Source organism: Microsporum canis, genomic scaffold (assembly GCF_000151145.1).
Source record: "Microsporum canis CBS 113480 supercont1.3 genomic scaffold, whole genome shotgun sequence".
Lineage (NCBI taxonomy): Eukaryota > Fungi > Ascomycota > Eurotiomycetes > Onygenales > Arthrodermataceae > Microsporum > Microsporum canis.
The window spans coordinates 1,143,896-1,157,276 of record NW_003299167.1 but is presented as its reverse complement, the minus strand read 5'-3'; the positions used below and the strand labels follow the sequence as shown (position 1 = coordinate 1,157,276).

General features: G+C 47.4%; 3 protein-coding genes across 3 annotated transcripts; all 3 read right to left on the bottom strand.

The window, feature by feature from the left end:
• Positions 1-432: 432 nt before the first annotated feature.
• Positions 433-2,017, bottom strand: MCYG_03281 (udp-galactose transporter; the record flags this gene model as incomplete). The annotated part of the gene is made up of 4 exons (XM_002847729.1): positions 433-747; positions 809-1,775; positions 1,850-1,872; positions 1,946-2,017. The coding sequence occupies 4 exons, from the start codon at positions 2,015-2,017 to the stop codon at positions 433-435; spliced, it is 1,377 nt and encodes a 458-aa protein (XP_002847775.1).
• A 1,087-nt stretch (positions 2,018-3,104) lies between these two features.
• On the bottom strand, positions 3,105-5,576 carry MCYG_03280 (conserved hypothetical protein; the record flags this gene model as incomplete). The annotated part of the gene is made up of 1 exon (XM_002847728.1): positions 3,105-5,576. One exon carries the CDS (start codon positions 5,574-5,576, stop codon positions 3,105-3,107), a length of 2,472 nt encoding a protein of 823 aa, XP_002847774.1.
• Positions 5,577-8,719: 3,143 nt separating this feature from the next.
• Positions 8,720-11,581, bottom strand: MCYG_03279 (conserved hypothetical protein; the record flags this gene model as incomplete). The annotated part of the gene is made up of 11 exons (XM_002847727.1): positions 8,720-9,238; positions 9,305-9,498; positions 9,553-9,781; positions 9,847-10,086; positions 10,145-10,207; positions 10,290-10,407; positions 10,468-10,633; positions 10,698-10,977; positions 11,065-11,227; positions 11,260-11,324; positions 11,366-11,581. 11 exons carry the CDS (start codon positions 11,579-11,581, stop codon positions 8,720-8,722), a joined length of 2,253 nt encoding a protein of 750 aa, XP_002847773.1.
• Between the last annotated feature and the right edge of the window lie 1,800 nt (positions 11,582-13,381).

Sequence of the window (13,381 nt, the reverse complement as noted above, 5' to 3'; positions counted from 1 at the left end):
TATGACAAGAAGATGTTACCTTGAGGTCTTGGAGAAAGGTTCGAAGTTGAAGTTGAAGTCAAAAAAGGACGTCAAAATTAGGTTCGAAGGTCAATGCTGGGCTCTATCACGTGATATATCCAGGGCTGCGGATGTAGATAAATATAGCAATAGGCTTGTGCAGATGTTGGCGAGACAGGAGCAAGACTGTTTCATTCCGTGATGTTATTTGTCATACGGGTATTTGAAATATAGGTCTCGCTGAAAATCACTCTCTAGGAATAGTTTTTATACAATAACCCCGAACGATATGAAATTACCAACCAGAAAGAGAACAAGAAGAGTCGTCCTCCCGAGGAAGATATGACACATGATAGGTTTTAATACCTAGGTTCGTGTGTAGCATATGCATAGTAAAAAATAGATCTAGGAAGCCAGGCTGGAAATGCATGATCAAGCATCACGGTCCTGCTTGGGAAAGTAGGATCCTCTAGAGGAATGAACTCGTGAGTGATGACGGTTGGGGGAACTAGGCCGGGAGGAACTGATTCCAGTCTCGTTCAAAAGTGGAGTTGTGGGTAGCTTGATAGAGAAGTCATTTGGGGGTGAGAGAGTCTCGTCGATCTCTATTTTGGAGGGTTTGCAAGGTTTCTCTGCTGCATGTATGCGAATTGGAGGAATGCGTGAGGTATTAGCGGGTTTGCCTGATTGGATTCCAGGAAGGAATATGTATATCGCTGAGAGAACGATAGCGGTACCAATGACAAACTATCTATGGTGTGAGCATATCAACGTAGAGTGTTTCAAAGAGGGGGATATAAAAACTCACGTTGGCTGATGCACTAAAATCAAAGAACCAGATACTAATCAAAGTGCTCAAGACAATGCTAATGCCTCCGGGAGCTAGCCTCAACCAGCTGTCTGCAAAGGTCATGCTGAACGAAGTTGCAATTCCTCCGATAGCCTGGGAGACTATCACTGCCCACACAACCCAGTTATAGCCCTGGAAAAAACCAGTCTTGGCAATCTTCTCGCCATCGGTGAATATGACCCCAATAAACAGGGCGGGGAATATTGAATATATAGCTAGCTGCACGTTGCGAATCCAGATTGAAGTAGAAGTATAGCTGTCCTTGAGAACCCTTTCGAAGGAAACTCCGGCAAATGCAGAAGAAACGCAAGCTCCTATAGTAGCCAGAACACCAATATTTCCATTTAGGCGTGGATGGGCAAGCATCATGTCTTCAATTATGCCTTCATATGTGGCCGATCGTTTCGTCAGCTTAGGGGATTCATCCTCGACCCGTCCAATGAATATATCAGACAGGTCGGAAAGTGAACGGCGTATGTTTACGTGTTTGTGATTATCCGGGTCCAATGGGTCGGAGGAGAGTTGTATATGCATGATGACCACGCCGGCCAGAAGAAGGAACAAGGCCGCCCATTTCCCAGGGGCGAGACTCTTGCGCAAGACCGCCACGGCAAACACTGCGCCTATAATGATCTTTAACTGGTATGTAACCTGGAAGCGTGCAGCTTCTAGATTGGACATCGCCACATATTGAAGCGAGTTTGAAATGGTGTAGAATATGGCCGGTATAGCTAGCTTCCAACTATCGCCGGAGAATATTTTGGAGGAGAGGGTGATGAACAGGGAGGTAGCGGTCGTAGAAGTGTGCGCTGTGGAGGAAAGCTCATATAGAGCGGCTGTGAGGGCGATTGCGAGCTTTATGACCTCGTTGAGGAAAACGGCTGTAGACGGAGTGTATCTATGGCCGCCAACGACGGGCATGACCCTGGAATAATGTAGCAGCTGTGTCTCCGGTCAGCTCTTCCATCATGTAACGCGCATCGCCTTTGGAGTTCATACCAGTATGTATGCAGAAGACTGCACTGTCAACTATTTCAACCAAGGACCAAAAACCATCAGTATATATCCATGATACATTATGAGCAACACTCTTACCAGAACCATCAAGAAGCTCCTAACTGGTATTCCCATCCACATCGACGTCCCCGTCTTCGACTCCCTCGCCATCGTGTATTCCGTCTCCCAAAGCCAGCAACGCTTTGTGTCCCCGGTAAAGCGGAGTCTGTCTATGATATCAGAAATCCGTGTTGTACGTGAAAATGCAGCTAGGAATGCGCAAGCCGCGCTCTGGTCGAGAAATGCAGTGTCACGAAGAAGCAGCACGCATGGCCCTGTCGGTATAATTCGTGTCTAGGCTGAACGAGCAGATGAGAACCACCCCCAAACCAGTCGCAGAGAGAATGAAAAAGACGGAGGGGAAAAAAAAGGAAGAAGAGACAAAACTCGTTGGGCCGCGAAAGACGAAGAAGCAAGCGAGAGATGAGTTGTCACACGATCCGAGCCTGGGAAATCTGCCGAAGAAGAAACGAAAGGAGAAAAAAGCAAGCTAATTTTTTTTTGCGCGCTGCAGGGCTCTTTCTATCTCTTCTCTTTATTCTTGCTTTGTATATCTTGATCTGAGGGGCGCCACTCTGGCGGTTACGAGATGAAGGGAGCGCGGACGATATCTCCGGGTTGTATGGGTTGGCAGTCCATGCATGTCTCTCCCTATGAGCTGCCCAGGGGGTTGAAGGAAGACGGAAAATATAGTATACGGAGTGCATACGAAGTGAATGCATAGTCACTGTTGCTGAGCAGACCGCTAAAAGCGTAGGGATGGATAGACTTGCGATCTAAGGCTTCATTGGATGCGCAAAAGCTTCTATCCACTGTTACAACAGCCTTGACAAAGGGACGGTCGGCTGGGCGAAGCAAGGAGTTTGACAACACTGTATATGGAACGATCTATACATATTTAATGATAATCGCTATGTTCAAGGGTTGTTGGAACGGACAAGGAAAACCCCAGGCTTGGAGGGTAGAGATGCAGTAAAAGTGAAGCCGCCATGCTGAACAGAATATGATGTACAAAGAAATTAGATAATAGAGGGCGTTTAGATGAGGCCCAAGAAAGGAGAGCGGGATGAAAGAATGAGACTCCCGATAGTGCTTCAAGCGTTATCTCGTTAGCTGTAAAGTGAGAAGGGAAAAAAAGGTGTGTCTGCCTGATAAATGAAGGTAAGGCAGGGAACGTATAAAGGAATGGTGAAGATGGTTAATGAACGATGGCAACGCCAGTGGCATCGCTGTTCCAGCCCAGTGCCCATATCGGGAGATCCGGGTTCGTCTGGATGTCTTTTTCGACTTCGTCGTTGTCGTCGTATAAAGCACTCGTGTTGGCCCTGTTCCTCAGGCTTTCCCTCACCGATGGCATTGACGGGGCGTGTGACAGGCGAGAGGAATGGCGACGATGCTTGAGCGGTATGGCAGGAGGTGTAAAAGGCGAGGATTGGCCGGATGGCGGCGAGGGGAAGGAGACGGTAGAATTCGTCAGGCTAATTTTGGGGAGGGGAGGGCTCTGTAAGCCGGTATGGAAGCTGGTATCCGAAAATGCACTTTGCGGAACTGATCGCGCACTGGCTGCATCTCCGGCAGTGGTAGGGGTTGGTATAGATCGAGGTACCTTCTTCTGATGGGGGGTTGGAGGAAGAGCAGGACTGAGTCGTAAGAATGATGTATCCGAGCTATAGCTGGAGTTACTTCGTCGGTTCAACTGGATAGCGACGGCCTTGGCCCATTCTCTGGTGTGGGTTGATGCGCTACCGTCAGGAGAAAACGGTTGCGGCGTGACACCCTTGTTCCGTCTTATCAACTCCAGAAGATATTCCTCCTGTCGGGTTACTGCTATTACTCGGCTTCTTCTGTTTCCTGGTTGGGAGAGCTGACTGTCGACCGGCGAGAATTGGGTCTGTATACGGGGCAGTTTCGGGGGCGATGCGGGCAACCGCTCAGGGAGGGTAGGGGTACTAGAGCAATTCGACTCCGTCACACTAGCAGTTGACGGGTGAAGACTAGAGGGCCTTGAGCTATCACCGTTTTGTGATCTGGTGGTGCTTGCCACGCCTCTGGCTACTCGCTTTTTAGAGCTGGAACGGACTCGTTTGATGGACGGCCGACTGGTAGCTGTGGCTGTTTTGGCAGTGCATATCTGGAAACCCTCGTCAATTGTAGTAATGCTGTCCCTTAGCCTGGTGTGGCCAGAAGGTTCATCCTCGCTCTCATCCTCGGAAGAGGAAAGACAGAGCACGCTTGACTCGTTCAGGTTTGACGAATTCAAGATTGCCCGGCTGCTCTTCTTTCGTATCTTTGGTTTGTCCTTGGTTGGCTTCCTTACTGGCTCAGTGCTGCCCGTGAGCTGGGAGCTGGATGAGTTTGAAGAAGCCGACTTCACTGGTCCTGCCGAAGACTTGGGCTTCTGCGGTGTGCCATGAGAGGCATTCGGCAACCCTAGGCCAGTATAGCCTATTTTCCCGGACTGTACGCTAGGTTGACGAGAGGGCAGACTCATTGACCGTCTGTTTCTCGTGCGAGGCTGTTGATCTCGTGACAATAACTGTCCATACATGATCTCGACCTCGTCCCCTGGGCGAATCCCCTCGTCGTCATTTCCTAGTTGACTGTCAGATCCGTCAAACCAGGCCGAGCTCACTTTCTTTCGGTTAGAATTAGGGTCACTCCAGCCTTCATACTTTTGGCTGGTGAGTCGTTCTCCCGGAGACTCTGCCTGTTTCTCCTTCACCTTCTCTTGATGTTGTGGCTGATGATTCCGGTCCTTCTGGTGTTTAAAGAGATCCTGGAGGGGCGAAGAAGGCTGGTATCTGTCTAGTGGCTCCTGGACAGGTAGCAACTCGCCATTCTGCCGGTACTCCGACTGCATTGTGCTTGGTCTCTTTGGGTTTGGTGATTTGGTTAGCCGATTGAGGGCACGTTGAGCCCGGTCAAACTTGTGCGTCTTGTAGACAGTAACATCAGACTCGTTTGACCGAACGGAAGGAGGAGAGGTCATCTGGTCAGGGGATTGAGGACAGGGACCAGATACCTTGCGCTGCCTGGGGAAGAGTTTAGATAGATCAATCATGGGTGGCCGATGCTTTTGTTTCTTTCCCTGCTGTACGGTCAAGCCTGGGTCATGATCCGTAGGCAGGTCAGTTGTAGACCGGCTGCCGACTGCGTGATAGTCTCGTAAGGTAAGGCCCTGAGATGGGCTTGTGTCTGTGTTGTACAGCCGGGTGGTGGACGAGTTTTGAGATCTATTGAAGGGCCGCGAGGTGGATGGTGAATCGGAAGGCCGCAGAGCTTCCTGTTTCGAATTTGACAAAGGTACCTTCTTGGATGAGTGTCGAAGGAAAGGAGAAGAAAGACGTGGCCGTACTTTGTGCTCCTTGACTGGCACTTCACCGTCGCTCTCTTCATCCAGACGCCCCGTCCGGTTTATGCTGTAGCCACCGGTAAGATCGGATGCACAGCTCTCTGCTCGCTGTACCAGTCCTGGTCTTGACCCTGGTCTTGTCCCTGACCCTGCTGACTCTGTATCCTTAAACCCTTCTCCATCGTGCTCCCTCCAGGCAGCCAGTCCGGGACTCGATGTGGTGGCATAAGGGTCAAAGGCACGCTCGATGATCCCGGGGCAATTCTCCTGCCGGTAGTGCTGGTGCTGGTACTGGTATTGATGTGAGACACTCGACATTCGTGGGGGAATATGCAGTGTCATACTGCCTGTGTGAGACATCTGTTGGGTGACAGTCCTCTGCAGCGACTGGTCTGTATATGTATAATTATCTGGCAGGGCGCGGGTTTATGCCAGCATTCGAGACCTCTTTGTGCTTCCAGAACAGCGCGAAGTCGCAGATCCCGCCAACCATGCGAGAGGGAATAGTGACACGAAGATAGTTGCTATTGAAAGACTTCTTTTCTTTTTCTTATCCCTCTCCTCCCTTTTTTTTTTTTTTTTTTTTTTTTTTTTTTTTTTTGGGGATGGTGTCTTGTGGTGTTTATTGTATTTGTTAGGCGGTTTGCGGGCTAGTTATCGAAAAGACCACCATCCCCCCAGGCTGAACCACGGTTAAAACGCGATATAACATCGGCCCGCAGACGCGTCCAAGGCGTTCTCGAAGGGAAATTCGCTTGGAGCCGACAAAGGAGTGGGAGAGGGAGAGAGACGAAGGAGGAAGAAGAAAAGAGAGAGAGATAGGTATGTACTCCGTACGGGAAGTTATAGAAAAAAAGCAAGGAGAGAGAGGGCTTGTCCAGGAAACATAAGAGAAAAAGAAAAAGAAAAAGCTCGCATGGCTGACTCTCCTTTCTCCAGCTCCAAAAATATTTATCTTTCTTGCCGCCGTTTGGCCCTTTTTCTTGGGCTCGTTTTCGGGAGGGGCCTTATATGTACTATGTACAGGGTTCGTCTTTCGTTAGCTTCCACGCTGCACTGCGCCAAAATAGCGCCGGTGAGATCGTCACGCAAAATTAAAGACTGAGCAAGGGAAAAAGGGAACTTTTTGGGATGTTGATGGCTTTGGGAGAAATGCGTGAGAGGGAGGAGAAGGGATACGATACCGGTTACAGTGCCTGGTAACTAGGGGATTAAGACCATATTTCGTGCTACGATACCGTCTTCCAGGCATAACGGATCGAGAAGACCGAAAACCAGCCTCAGCTTGGGAGGAGATGGGATCTGGCCATTACATCATGGTTATGCTTCTGATGTCTAAAGCGACCCCCTGCTGGAGCTCCTCCTGCTCGGCCTTGTGGAGAAATATGCTCCGTACCGGTGCTGGTTGGTCTAGGATTAATTAAACGGGCCTACCGTATGCAAGGGAAAATGGAAGCCTGAAACGCAATCGACTGGAAGAGCGGCCCCGAAAGACCAGGGGTAGGTCAATGTTTACGAGACGGGAACCTTTCCCGTTGGCAGCAGGTCCTCGCCTACGCTGGGCTCAGAGATGTGTTATGGAGAGAGGGCCACGAATATCAACCAGGTTGCCAGATGGCTGAGACGTGATTGACGAGGCCACGGATATATCAAAACCAAAAAAGCCCTGGGCACCGCTTTAGCCAACCACGCACGGGAGAGCCGCAAGAGCTAGGACTGAAAAAGACATGCGCAGGCGTTAAGAATTTCAACAACGTTCAGGGGAAGGGGCAGAAGCGTATAATTGTACGCAGATATAATTATATATGGATCCTTGCTTGCTGGGATATATTATCCCTCTAACGGCTGGGCATATGCATTTTCCATCTTCAACGATAAAATAGCAGAGATATATACACACTAATCCCCGACCCATAATTGAAATCGATTCGCGAGATTTGCTAGGATCTGTCTGATTTAAAGGCGATTCCGGCCGAGTGTACTAGTGATCTTCCCCTTTCCTTGGGAATTGTGTACATGTTTATACCCCGTACCACGATGTATACTATAGTACATGTATCTAGCTTGTGCAACGCTTCGACGATTGCCTCTGACTACGGGAGGTTGAAACACTGGGCTACTCTTAAATTTAACGACAGGTCCAGAGGTTGAACAAGACCAATCTTCCGTGTCTCGCTGTCTCTGCGCCTCTGTGGCACTCGGAAAGATGATTATCCCCATCGCCACAAAAGGGATGGTCAGTTCATTCAGCATTACATAGTAATAGCTAGCACGAAGAGCGAATATCCCCTTATCCTGTAACTACCTCGTACGAGGTACTCTTGCATATCCTGGAATCAACGCCCCATACGAAGTACTCCATATATGTACACTCAACTTCGTACTTCAGATCATCAGCACCATCTCCTGTCACTTCTGCAAGCCAACGGGAGAAACTTGTATCCCTTGACATCCTCAACCATGTCGGTAATTCAGGAGCACATTTGTTTGTGGAGGGCGCTGGACAGAAACCCTGTATATAATTCGCTGGTACTATTAGCACAAACCATCTTGGTACATATATCGATGAGACAAGACTATGCTAACCCAGCTTATATCGTTAATACGATCGCCCATTACATAGTAAGGATGTTTGGGGTATATCTGATCGAGGTCACCGTCAAAGAAGCTTAATTTGACATGGTTATTAACTTATTTTTATATCTGTAACTTAACCATATAACTAAATCTCCATATCTTACTATATAGTTAACGGTGATCGTAGTAATATAATATCTGGGTGCCTAATTTTGAAACGAATGAAGATTATCATCACACCTCCATTTCTATTCATCTTTCCCCTTCGCTTTTTCTTCCTTATCATCCTTATTTATTATTCCGTGGCGAGGTGGCGGCGTCGTCGTCACTACGGATTTACATAGTATGAAGCGCTTTGCAAGCGACGAACCATGGAGAATTGATCTTTCGTTTTCAAAAAAGAAAAGAAAAGGATATCCTCCACATTGAAATAGTTTTATACTTTATTGCCTCTAAGAGAACATATATAAATCTCGTATTGGAAGACTCCAGGCCGAATTGAGGCCAAAGCGCTTTTACGCTCATTTGCGGTTTTGACAGTGGCGAACAAGAGAGAGCGAATGAGGCTGTAAGAGGGATAATGATGGAGAGCAGATCAGTTAAGCGAGAGTTCAATAGATGGGAGATCATCGTTGGGGTGTCTGTGGTTAAATCTCGTTCTAGATGCTAACTGACTGACCGATATAAATGTCTTCAAGGTAGCCGATACGCTATGAGAAATTCCTCGCAATGCGAAATATGAGCAGAACATAATAAGCATATGGGGTACATCCACGTTACTTCGTCGGGGTAGGAAAAGAGTGTCAAAGCACCAGCAGATAAATAATACAGCAGAAACACGAGAAAAGAACCAGCTGACCATGTTATCAGTAATAATATTCACCTCAGCAGCTTTCTTCACCAGTTGAGTCGCCGATGTCAATGGGATAGGCCACATTGCTAAGTTTACGTCGCTTGAACGGTTGCTCCTTTGCTGGCTCGACCACATGTTCAAACTGCGTGTTAGCATATACTGGAGGATGGCTCCTTTCCCCACCGTTCCTCAGACCTCTTCTAAGCTCCTCTTGGGCACCAGGCGCTAGTGGGAATTGAGAATGTGGAGGGGATGATGGAGGGCTAGTGGTAGCAGTGTTATCACGCTCAACTCTGTCCCCGCGTTGACCTTTTGATGTAGCTTGGCTGTTCATGGAAGGAGTCGTAGGAGATGGATTTATGCCGTCATCCTCATCTTCACTAATGACAATCGGCTCTGAGTTCGGCACGGTATGGGTATTCACCGGCTTTGTATGCCGTAAATCAGTGTTGTTACTTTCTTTCCTTCCTGAATATGCACTCACATGTTGCATCGAGGACTCTACTGCGGAAATTTTATTCTGAGCATCAGGAGTAGATGGTATTATATACTATGCGAAGCATTTCATTGTTAGTATTATTATTGCATTACCCAGAAGCATGAGCATGAGGCTTACATGATGCGATATTTTTGCGAGGGGGTTGAATATTTCATTCCTCAGTCGCTGCCTGGTCTCTTCCGAATCTGGAACACGGAACTTCGGGAGGCCTTTCTCCGCAAAACCCCTCGATTTTGACCCAGGGGTTGCTTGGAGGAAACCATTCTTTCTAAGTAGATCTGTAATCTGCACAACCTCATTTCCACTGCAGTCTATCCAGTTATAAGCAGGTAGTATATATATTGGGGCAGATACGGAAAGCATACGCAGGCTCTGAGCAAAATCTCTAATTCGAAGAGGGTAGCCATCTTCTATAATTATTTTGAGTGCCTGTCGAAGCAAGACAAGAGTTTCGATTTGCCTGAAAACTTTGCTTTCATCCGATCCCAGAAGGCATTTATAACATGCATGTGTAGCAGAAATCTTCTCGTCATTAGGGTGTAAGAACCCATAACAGGTTAGATGTTGCCGTGTATGGCAGAAATCACATTCGAGCTGTTTGGTATAGGTTAGAAGGGATGAAAAATCCATTCGATAGTAGTAGTTTGTGGAACCCATACCATGTCTGGTTCTGGCTCGTGCCATCCGCATTGGCAATCAACTTTGCCGCTCCCAGCTCGGAGGCCCTGGCCAGTAGCATCTTGAGTTAGCTGTGAAAGATTGACTCTTCCCTTTATCCTTGATGTCTGCTTCTGACTGAGGCACGGCTTAGCACCTGAGCCCGCCTTTAACGGGTTTGAATTCAAGTAACAATCCACCTGAGTTGGTATCAGTTCACTATCAGGGGTCGGTATCTCAAGCTGTCGGTTTATGTAGTGTCAGTAATTTCAGTCATCGTATATGATTCAGTTTATATACTGGCCATTTTTTGTAGCATGTTTTTAGTGATAGCATCTTGACGTGCTTGCGTCGATTCTTGCACTTGTGTTGATTCCTGTGAGCTCTTCTCGCCTTGGACTTGGGCTACGGTCTGAGAAGAAGGCTCTTCACTCTCTATCCCAACCTCGTTCCCACGTTCCGCTCTTTCTGAATACTCAAGAGTGGGTGGAATCTGCCTCCCAACTGCCTCATCATTGTCGTCTTCATGGGAACATTTAAGAGAGGTGACCTTAAGCCCAACCCTACGCACACATATGTTAGTAATAAAATACTAATCGCACCTAATGAAAAAAGCTATTAACCTGTGACAGCCAGAGTCCATGACACCACATGATTGCGTTTCTTTTTTCCACACGTCGTCTCTGGGATACAGTATGTCGCTGTGAGCTGTAGGCTTGAACCCTTGAGGTTCATATTGTCGAGGGCAATTGTCGGTATAGAACAGGTGTATTTCCAGGAATCGCTTATCTATTGATTGATTAGTGTGAATGCATGGGTTGGAGGGTATCTGTGATTTAGTTCTCATCCTTACTTGGCAGAATAGGCAGGAAAGTGCTTAAGGTTATAAGCCGACGAATTATCATCTCTAACCCCTGCTTTGCCGTTCGGAAGGTTTTTACTTCTGTCGAGTGCACAGTGGTTTCGAGAGAGACTGCTTCTAGCCCTCGCTTGAGCGCTTGAACACCCTCTGTGTAGTTGAAAGAAAACGTATAGCTTTCTAGAACATGTGAAGGGTTTTGCTTATCAACAAATACTGTAAGTTGAATTGCTTCAAGGACGTTTCTTTCCAGAGCGTCAAAGATCCCGTACTCCTAGATAAGGTAAGTTATAATAAATTCAAAAGAGGAGGAAAGGGAGGTAAAGCTAACGAGTAGATTCAAAACACTATCAGCTTTTACATTGCGGTCTCGTAGGATAATCTTCAGTGGCTGTCCACGCTTGCTAGGTTCGACTACAGGGTTGGAACAGCCGTCGACGAAATCGCTGTAAGAGATGTTTGAATTCGGATTCTTTAGGTTAAGAAGATCACGTTCTCCGAAACATGACAATGGTAAGAATTCTCTGAAGAGTATAAAATTTAGCGATACGCTTACAGTTTGACCAGGGTGAGGGCATACCTGAGATAGAAAAGCGTTCCAAACTTATGCCATTCAATTAGCTAAAAAGCTGGAAGGTTTCCGTTGACCAAGGATGACCTACTGAAGCGTGTAGCATAATCTGCGCAAACGCAAGACTCTGTTTCTGCCTAAGAGTCTGCGATTGACGAAGCGCAAGTGGCTTAGGAATAGTTTGGGTATTTGAACCAGTAGAAACGTGTTGGTCCTGTGTCTTGTTCAGTGCAGAAACTGGAGCCACGGATTCCGTCGTGGTTGCTGCTGCGGCCTGACGAGCCGGCCTTGTACAGATCTGAGCCATGGTTGCCGAAAGCCTGAAGCCAGTGAACATGAGCTTATGGCGGTTTCAGGGAAAGAAAATTCACGTCGAAGTAGAGAGTAAAAATATCCCAATCGGGCGTGTCATGTGAATTCCCAATATGGCAAATTCAACTTCGACCTCATAAGCGACGCTCCTACATAGTGAATTAAAGGTCTTGACATCGACATCGAACATCGTGTATTCACAGATGTTAGAGAGGCTCATAATAGCCTGTACATGGGTTTTACCATGCATTATAGGTACGGAGCCTGAGGAAATCATGGTGGTCGTGGATATAAACTAACTAGAAGCAGGCTGAACAATATTCAATCCTTGTTTGATGACCGGGGTATATAAATCTCAATGCAGAAACACAACTCAATTCAAAGAACAGTGAATAGCTGAATGGCCTCCCGGCCATCACTGGAATTAAATAAAGAATCACCCAAGGAAAGGAGATGAAGGATATAAAATACACCGGGCAGGTTTCACACTTCCATATACTTTATACTTCCACGTCTATGCTAGACTGGCCAGAGATTCGCTAGCTACGCGGCTTTCTTGTATTGGAAAGATGAAGATTAAACGGACTGGAGAACCTGGCGCAGGAAGGCCGTCTCCACTCGAATGGCCAACAGTCTGTATGCAGCCGCCAATTGCTCAACATGGGCCTTGCAATTCAGCAAAACAAAACACAAAGATGCAAAAACAATTCAACTCAACAATAAGGGTGTGGGGTGTATGCCTGAGATGATAGTATTGGGCTGCTGGGAGAAGAAAACATCAAACTTGTCCTAGAGGTATTGACCATGCAGAAGAAGAGGCTGCCAGATACTCGATGATTGGTCCTCCTTCGTCTTTTTATTTTGCTATGGGAAGAACAGTATCCTCCCTTGCTGCACGTGAAGCAAGGCAAAACCCACAACAAATATCGCCCCGAGGACGCCTTGCCACGCTGGAGAGTAGTTAGCGGTCGGCATATTTACTCCATAGAGAGAGAGAGAGATGAGATGAGAAGAGACATCCCCTATATTCACGGCTTCATCCGGTCTGCGAAGTCTCACATCTCCCAGCTATCTCCCTTTCACCCCTTTCTGTGTACTTCTCGGGGCAAGTCTAGCTCTATAATATATATGGGGGAAGTTTGGCCCGGGACGCGCTAAACCGGTTTGGGGTCCTCTCACCGCGCTTCTTTTTTTCTGCCAGCCACGACCGAGACAAAAGTCTCGCCGCTTTCTCCTTCTTCGCTCGCTTCTCCCCTCACCATCTATATTCTCGGCCTGCCGTTGATACTTCGCGACTGTTTTTCCCTTGTCGGTGACAGCGCTGCTTGCATGTCTGTCGTCGTTGGCCATCCACGGTACGTCACCTTTCTTCGCGTCTAGAGGCTCGTTGCTGGAAGCTAATCTTGCGCAGGTTGATTCGATGTAAAACGACTTGCTGTGTTGCAAACCCCCTCGTTCCTTTACACACGACCGCGCCAGCATCTATCTTCTACGGTGATGCCTATGTGATAGTTTGACTTGGCTTACTGCTAGATATGATCTGATGAAAAAGATTCAAAGACCGGATGTTGCCGTCGCCTCAGACTGATTGAAAAGGGTTCTCCCTTTCCCTAGCCGCAACATCCACCCTTCTTTGTTCTTATTATTATCTACCACTTTCTGGGTGTGCCACGAATCAATAAAATAAGAAAAGAGAAGGGGGGAAAATCGAAAAAGACGAAAAAAAGAAAAAGAAAAGAATTTTTTTTTTTTTCCATATATCTCAATCTCGCCTGCAACGACGACTACAAGATGC